General features: G+C 36.5%; 1 protein-coding gene across 7 annotated transcripts in view; it reads left to right on the top strand.

Moving 5' to 3' along the window:
- LOC112157713 (disks large-associated protein 2) overlaps nucleotides 1–9,188 on the top strand; it is a 92,908-nt gene that overhangs the window by 73,029 nt on the left and 10,691 nt on the right. For 5 of the 7 annotated variants that reach the window (XM_024290623.2, XM_024290619.2, XM_024290626.2 and 2 more), the window contains 4 exons: nucleotides 3,484–3,540; nucleotides 6,531–6,889; nucleotides 7,125–7,210; nucleotides 7,283–7,689. In XM_024290623.2, coding sequence (XP_024146391.1) covers nucleotides 3,484–3,540; nucleotides 6,531–6,889; nucleotides 7,125–7,210; nucleotides 7,283–7,689 — 909 coding nt within the window. The remainder of the gene's footprint in view (nucleotides 1–3,483; nucleotides 3,541–6,530; nucleotides 6,890–7,124; nucleotides 7,211–7,282; nucleotides 7,690–9,188) is intronic. The other 2 variants (XM_024290624.2, XM_024290627.2) reach the window with 1 other exon arrangement.

Genomic DNA, 9,188 nt, shown 5'->3' with positions numbered 1-9,188 from the left:
AAAAAAAAAAAGGTGCAAGTCAGTGGAATTTTCTCACAATTTTGTGTTATTAATCATCAAAACTTAATAAAATACAAAACAGCTTTCACATATAAATTTATTGGGTCAATTTACCACAAACGATTGATTTTAACTTATGATTTTCATCATTTATTTGAGTTTTCTACTTGTGTTCCTTGAACTTTTTCAACAACTATTACAGATAGAGTTGTTGCCAAACTTTATTTTGATTATTTAAACACTTTTATTTCCTATATATTTTTGATCAAATTTGTTTAAAAATTAAAGTGTTTTAATAATTTATTGTGATAATGTCAAACACAAGGAAAAAAAATGTATTTTTCCCAGATTGTTGTGATGATCATACATTAAAAAGAAAAAAAAAGTGAACCCACCTCGCATCCATGGGGGCATCACCACTGTATGTATATATGTATGTGGCTGAGAACACGCTTATTCTTTCAGGCAGAGGAAACACTTCACAAAACTATCTTCTAAATTCAATGTACCCATTTATTAGCCCAATTTGGAATCCAATATGCTCCCTTAGGGCCAAATTGTCCTATCCGTCATATTCATTTGTTGCATCACTCATTCATTCATTCATTCATTCATTCATGCGTTCATTCATTAGTCTATGCACTTTTAGAATGGATGTTGGTAGAGTTAAAATACTTTTTTTTGCCTTATTCTCTTTTTTGTAGTACAGAAACTTTATTGTTCAAAAATCATTTGTTACTTTCTGGAAACATGAGTTTATTTTTTCAATTTTTTGGTTATTTGATCATTCAAGAGTTAAAGTAAAGTCCTTTACACTTTTTGACAATATAGTGTATATCATTTTTGGATTTACTTCAATATAAAATACTTAAAATGTTAAAATCTTGTTTTATACTTTGGTTATTAAATTGGAAAATAAATAAATATTTTTTAGACTCTACATTCACATTTTGCGATTAAAAATAATATTTTACCTTTAAGCAAAACATTTTTGGGGCATTTTATCCTTTTTTGGTTTAATTTCCAATAGATAGTAACTAAAAAACATTCTGACCTCCCAAACTCCACGTTCATTCTGTGACATTTCCAGCCCCCGTGCTCATGTCCGCTCCTCATCTCTCATTGATCATCATTAAGCCAACCCAGACCTGAATAACCTGGACCGCATCCTCCAAGCCTCTCTGCCAACGTGAGTCCACTACTTTGTTCAAGAATCAGTCTGGCACAAACGGAGATGCTGGATGGAACGAAGCAACTACCAGACTGTTTTAATTAAGTGCACAATGGAGCGAAAGATTTAAAGGGTCTTGCAGAAACAGGTTCAAGTAAAGGTCTGTTACATGTTTTCTGTAATGGAATTATTTTTGAAATGTTGGTGAAACTTTACATGAAGTGCAACCAGTTTTTGTTGAGAATAAGTAGTGTGACTAAAGCTGTTTTGCGCAATTGCGCTTCATATAAAGTAAAAGCCTAAAACTCATGAATCCAGAAGGAAAAACATGACATTTTGTAATTTGTTTCAGAACTGTGTCTGAGTCTCAGAAGTCAAATTTTTGTGATTATTTTTTGGTTTCCAAAATTATAACCATTTATAAAGAAAACAAAATAATATCTTTTATCAAAAAATATTATAAATCTTTTTTATTTTTTTTGCATGAAACCATTTATAAAGAAAATACCAAAAAACAAAAATAAAATACTGACAATAATAGCCATATTTGGAACTATAAATCAGTATTTTATCAGCTAAATTGTTCATTCATAGTTTTTCATCATTACATTATGAGCCCGGCTTGTTTTAATAGTTTTTGCCTATTTTCTAAACTCATTTCTGTAGCTGCTGAAACTGTTCATTCAGTTCATAGTTTCTCGTCTCCTTTATGAGACGATTAAACCAAATATTTTTGCCGCAGACAACCCAAATCAGGTTACACCAATATACAACTTTAAATAAGCTCATAAATTCTAAGCAATGTTGACATAGAAGAGATGAATTTTAGTCTTAAGACCTAATATTACCGTATTACTATGAATGTTATTTACTTTGACAGGTGCAGTTATTGCAAGGCCAGATGTGCAGTGGCGGACTTAGGGGTTTGGGGGCCTCGGGCGAAAAATAAAATGGGGCCCTATGCAGCATTTGTATAATTTTTTTAATATATCCTCATCTAGGTTAAAACTTCAAATAACTTCTTCGTCATTGGTCCACTAGTAGAGAGAATCCATGTCAAGAATCCAAATGTTTTCATTTTTGTCTAAAAGCTGAAATCATTTAAAAACTGCCTTGTGAAACTGGACAGGAAATACGCAAAATACAACAATTTTGAGGGTAAAAATGATTAGGAACAAACATATAAATTACATTTATGGAACAGATTAGTGGGCACATGTTTATTTTATTATTGGTAGTGATGTGGGAAAACTTAATTCTCTGCTGGCTAACTTTCTATTGACTGGACTTGTCCATTGATGCAGAGGGACGGGGGAAGACAAAACACTTTCACATAATTAGTATTATACCATCATAGGGATTTGGAGTTTTTTTTTTTTATGAAAATTTAAATATTTATTTATTTTAGGCACTTTTATTAAGTGTACTGCTTGGGGTTTTGGGGGCCCCAGACTATTGCCTATCCTTACCTAATGGTAAGTCCGCCCCTGCAGATATGGTAATGCAAAGTTGACAATAAAGATTTTGTTACTCTTAAGAAATTCAAATGTGAATTCACATGTGCCAGAATTAATGTGATGTTTCACTTCATGTTTAATTGTGTATGAGTATAAACTGTCTTAACTCATCAACCAAAGTACATGACAGCAATAATATAGTGCAGATGGGCAAAATTCCATTAAATAAACAGTTTTGCTACTAAAGCTTCAATTTTTTTTTTCAAAAACCAAAGACACTTAACTGCATATTTCTAGGAAAATCCTTCTCATTCACCAATTGCTATATTTTTTATTTATTAGGTAAATGTTTAGAAAAAAAAGTCCATGTCGATCATCTTAGATTTATGACGCATAAATAAATGCAATAATCAGTAATGGGAATGTTGCCCATGAGCACGGTCGGCAAAGTTATGTCCAGGTGGAAAGAGAAAGACACAAAAATATTTTTTATATTTGTAATAGCAAAAATATAAGTTTTTGAGCTTGATAAAAAAAAATGTATTGGAGTTTTCTCTTTCTTAGTCTTTATTTTGGTATTTTTTATAAACATAAATTATTCATTAAGATTTACGACAAGCCAAACATTTTTTCTAAGTGGATTAACTCAATTTTACACCTGATTTAAAAAATAAAATAAAATAATGTATCAGTGTTTGTTCTTCTTCTTCAAAAATTTGATTTAATGAAATGCCAAAACTAAAGCCGATCTTTTAGTTTTTATAAAGAAATATAACCAGGAGTTTATTTGTGGATGAACACTTCCTTTCTTCTCACTACATAAATGCTCTAACTGGAAACACTTGTTCCTTGCAGGGATTCAGTTTCGTCTCCCAACTGCATGCAGCGTGGACCGTGCTCAACCACCTCCAGGTACCAGGTCAACATCCACTAACCTTTTCCATTGTGTTTGTAAAGATTTACCCTCAAATAAAACATCTTTGGACATTGCAAAACAGCATTATTGAGTTTGTTTTAAAACAAAATGTTGAAGTAAGAGGCAAAATTGTTGAAATATTTAGGGTATATTTAGGAAAAAATGATTAAAACCCAATACTAAAAAATAAATGTTATTGATTTGTTACACACAAGTGAAACTTTATGAAAAGAAGAATTGTTTTGAAGTGTTCTTATTTAAATACTTTCATTTTTTTTATGGAGAACACAGAAAAAAATAGACACAAAGTTAAATAATTTTTTTATAATTTGAATAGAAAATTGGGAGGACAGACACTACCTAATCTGTTAATTTAATATTTTTATTTCCTGGATTCTTCTGTCACATTCTTTCTAAACATTACAGACTTTTCTCTTATATTTCAAAGTGGGACAACTTGAGGAATCAATCACTGACACTCAATTACTGTTTGCCTCAATATATACATTATCAACAGTTATAATTGGTCTCATTTTGCATATATCTCTTTTTCTAACTAAATTCAGTTTCAGATCACTTTTAAAACAGACAAGGAGTTTTTAAAAATTGAGTTTAAATGGGAATAAAATTGTAAAAGAATGAAGAAACTCCAAAGAATAATAGTAAAAATGTTTTCATATTTTTTAACCATATGCTTGTCAAAATGTTAATGAAATAAGTCTATTAGTAAAATAAATTTAGAAGCATACAAATGAATAAATATAAGCAGTTTATGATCCAGTAGGAAACATTTAATTTTCACTTTGGACTTAAGTCAAATAACTCCACTGTGTAGTAACAGAAACTGCTGAGTTTAAGCTGTATGAGTCATAGAGTAGATCTTTGTGTTTCAGTGGACACCCATTGTGTCTTACAGAACCATTGCTATTTTAATCTGTGAGGAAGTCAGATCATTATTCCCTTTGTATTGTGTTGTTGCTGTAGAAACATTGTGGGTATGTAGAGCAGAGGAAGTAGTAATTATCAAACCTTTCCCACAGCAAAGGTAAAAAAAAAAAAAAAAAACTACGAAGAAGTCAGCTGAACAGTAAAAATAAAAATCTAAAAATGTTGATCTTAATTGAAGTTGCATCTTAAAGGGCCTATACCAGAGCAAAGTATATTATCATGTATTACCTCTGGTACACTAAAGAACACATTATTTATGAAATAATTAGTTATTTTCGTGAATTTTTTTTCCTACCTGGAGGAAAGACGCCTCGATCTCTGAGGCTCCGCCTTTTCTGGTTGTGGGTGGTATGAATTTTATGATATCATTTCCTAACATGAAATGTTGAATCACGGCGCCAAGCCGCTTTTCTTCACAACAGAATCAGCTGATTTACATGACATTACTTCGAAGAGTTATGATAGTTGAAAGAATGTCAAGACAAGAAAAGGGTTAACCTTGAACTGATGTCTTTACTGAGACTTTACCACAACGCCACCACTGCGTATTTACAAAGTTACTCCTTAAATCAATAAACAAGCCCAAAAAAAATTGTTGGCAAGGCTGGGATTTTATTGAATATGCCATAAATCTGTTCTCAGTTTAATCATTTTGTGGTCTCCAAAAGCCTAATGCTTCATTTATAACTGCCATTTAATTTTACCTCTCTTGATGAGTGTCAAGAGTATCTAATATGTCGTTCCAGAACAGTCAGTAGATAACTTCAACAATTAATTTGACTTGTTTTGAGGATGTTTTCTTGAAACATTTGTTCAGACTTGGACATAAAATAGTTTTGATGACCAAACCTGGACAAGAATGTGTAATCCAGGATAGTGTACATTTGCAGCGTCTACTGTAGGCATCATTGGAACTGACAAAACAGTCAAATCTTGCCGTGGTGATCTATCCCTGCTAATTTTTGGACATTTTTCTAAAGTTTTAATGAATAGGAGACTTCACAAAAAAACGGCTGGAGGAATTGATTAAAAGCGTGAATGACTGATCAGCCCTGTCGGAGTGTGTACTTGTTGCATTCACTCTTTATTTTTTGATTAAATTTAGCATAAAATTGGAACATTTGTAAAGATTTCAAACATTTCAAATGACACTAACCTTTATAGTGGCAAATTATCCTTTAGATTTACATTTGTAATAAATAAATGGATTTGTTGTTGTATCTTTCTAATGTATTTCATAGATACTATCTCAGTAGCTCTTCAAGCAAACGGACAGAAACAATTATATAAAGCTTATAGTGCCTCGGGGAAAATCCAGACTAATATGATGTTTAGACCTGCCTCTTCAGTCATTCATATGATTTCCCAAGGCAGTACAGCAAACGGAACTATCATTAATGGAATTAATTGCAGTTACTCCGCCTGCTGGAACAAGAAAGTAAGTTGAAAAGTAACAACTGTATCTATCAATCCGATACATTTGTGAAGCAGCTCGAAATCATACAAGAACGTTGACATGAAAATACATGACTTGGTGGCCATTACCCATGGAGAATGGAGTAAGATTGATCAAGTATTGAATACTTTTACTCTCCCTAAAAGTTTGGTCAATTCAGTAGTTTAGAAATAGTTTCTAAAATAAATGAAGATAAGTTATACAAAATGATATCTTAAACTATACAACTATAACTATGTGATATAAATAGAAGTTATATGTTAACCATTTGGTTTTTATACCTTTAAATTCCCATTGAATTTAAACTTTTTCTGGTTTAACATCGAACATTTCATTTTGCTTTTCCAAAGCAAATGAAATATGAGCACTACCACTTCTGCTTTGAGGTTCTGCAATCATCAAAGCTTTTTTTATTTGCTTTTAAAAAGTAAAAAATATTTCTATAATTTTTCATTTTGCTATTTAAAAAAATGTTTGCCAGCCTGGCACCATTTTTCCATTCTCATACTTTTATTACGATTTTATTTATTCTTCCCTTGTTTTGCTTTGTCCTTGGCTTCTCATCCCGCTTATGCCATCAAGTGGTGTCATATCCACCAAGTTACAAGAAGACTCCACCTCCTGTGCCCCCACGCGCCACCACCAAGCCTCTTATCTCTGTGACAGCCCAGAGCAGCACAGAGTCCACCCAAGATGCCTACCAGGAGGGCAGGCATCCGCGAGGCGGTCTGTGGACCACAGACAGCCTCGGCCGCCCCGTCTACAGCTCCATGGACAGCCTCGACAGCACCAAGGCGGTCACCATGGTCATGGAGACAGCAGCAAGCAAGAGGCACGCGTCTTTAGGCAGCCACACGTCTGTGCAGACATGTGACAAAGCAGTGCTGGTGTCCAAGGCTGAGGAGTACCTCAAAACCCCACGTTCTTCTATTGGTATACAAGTAAGACAATGACTCAGATCAAAACATTTAGAAGTTACTTGTGTGTTTGCCAGATGATGTTGAATATCCGAACTCTCATTTTGATTTTTCTTTTCGTTTGGTTGTCCTTTTTTAAAATTCATAAGAGTTGAGATAAATTCAGACAGCAGTTTTCTTTTAAATGTCAGTGTGAGTTTCTATTTGTGTCTGCATTTAAGTTCTAGGAAATGACAGTTTTCTTATTGATATTTCTCAGGTGGAACCTGCAACAGACACAGAGAGTGAAAATAAAGGTCTTCCTCAGTTCCATTCTATAGGGATCCAAGTGGAAGACAAGAAACGGTGAGTTTTTGGTACAGCTCTGCATTATGGTTCAAGTTATAACATTCCATTTTGTGTGTTTCCCTCTCTTAGACGTGGAAGATTCAAGCGCTCCAACAGTGTGACCACTGCAGTCCAGGCAGATTTGGAGCTAGAGGGCTTTCCCTCCATGGAAGACAAAGGTCTGCAGTTCGGTGGCGGCTTTGGTCGCCACTCTGAGCCCAGCACTCCGACTCAGTACGGAGCCATCCGAACGGTGCGTACACAGGGCCTGTTCAGTTACAGGGAAGACTACCGACCTTCCAGTCGGCCTACCAGCCCGCAACCCGATCCCTGGCTGGTGGAGCCCAGCCTGGAGAGCACGGACACGGGCCGAGTGTCGCCACTTCGCAGGGATGGGAGCTGGTTCATGCAACTCCTTCACAATGAAACCAAGAGGTTGGAGGGATGGTGCAAGGACATGGAGCAAGAAGCAGAGGACAATGACCTGACGGAGGAAAGTGAGTGTCTTTAGGGTGTGTCACAATATCGCTATGTACACTTTGCACATGTTGCACAAATGAAAATTGATTATATGTGGAAGAAGTGAGAAAAGTTATGGAATTTTCACAGATGTGTCACGAATGAGCCACGTAAAAACCATGGAAGAAGTACAAACAAACCATGCAAAGAACACGTAAACCTGTACAATGAAATCCGGCCAGCATCCGCTTTGTGCCAAAGTGATGCTTTGTTTTTTTTAAGTCAGATTCCCCTGGTCCGCATGAGTTCAAAGTCAACCACCAAGATGGGGGACCCCTGACGTGAGAGGGCCCTGCCAAGACGATGGTCCCATGGTGGGAACCACCTAGATGAGGGACCTCTGGATGGAGCCACCAAGATGAGGGTCCCCTGGCAAAAGCTACCAAATTGAGGGTCCCCTGGATGGAGCCGCCAAGATTAGGGTCCCCTGGATTGGGCAACCAAGATAGGGCCCCCTGGATGGAGCCACCAAGATGAGGGTTCCCTGGTGGGAACAGCCAGGATGAGGGTCCCCTGGATGGAGCCATCAAGATGAGGGACCCCTGGATGGAGCCACCTAGATGAGGGACCCCTGACGGTAGTCGCCAAGATAAGGCATCCCTGGATGGAGTCGCCAGAATGAGGGTCCCCTGGTGGGAGCCGCCAAGATGAGGGTTCCCTGGATTGGGCCACCAAGATAGAGCCCCCTGGATGGAGCCACCAAGATGAGGGTCCCCTGGCGGGAGCCGCCAAGATGAGGGACCCCTGGATGGAGCCACCAGGATGAGATTCCCCTGGCGGGAGCTGCAACTATTGAGATCCGCAAGAAGGGCCTGGTGCATGTCCAGAGTCACATCAAACACTGCCCCAGGAGTGACCCAACTCCCAGCCCGGACGAGTTGGACAATGGGGGGGTGGGAGACCCGACTCGGTTGTACTGCTAGAGGGGTGAAAAATCAACAAATTTAGGCTGTATACACAGCACACAAGACATGCATGAACCTTGCGTGATTGTTTGTTTGCAAGTCAGTACTGATTTGTGCTTCAATTTCGTATTTTAATGTGATATATACAACATTGACATGCGTGGAACAGTCGTGGAAAGCCACAAATTTGCCTTTGCATCTTGCAAAAATTATGCTCAATTGGGCAAGATTTATGTAACAATTGAGTATAAGCTACTCATAAAGTTTGTATTCTCAACCAACCAAAAATTTTGGACGGTACAAAACTGAGTTCACTTAAAGACCTGTTGGCCGAAACCCTCAGTGGACATCTAGGCACATCAACAAATGACAAACCCAAGAAACACTGAGGAATTATGTATGTTACACATGTTCACGAAATACTGAAATCAAGTACCTAGACGATGCAAATTGTTCACGACCTTTCATGACCTGACCTTTTTCAATCACATAGCCTACTGTGATATTTTTTATGAGCTAATGCTATGTTGTCTTAAAATAACAAAACGTAATTTGCAATTAATTCAGAATTT

Source organism: Oryzias melastigma, linkage group LG24, assembly GCF_002922805.2.
Source record: "Oryzias melastigma strain HK-1 linkage group LG24, ASM292280v2, whole genome shotgun sequence".
NCBI lineage: Eukaryota > Metazoa > Chordata > Actinopteri > Beloniformes > Adrianichthyidae > Oryzias > Oryzias melastigma.
Note: the sequence above shows the minus strand (reverse complement) of the source record. Positions and strands in the feature narration are given on the sequence as shown.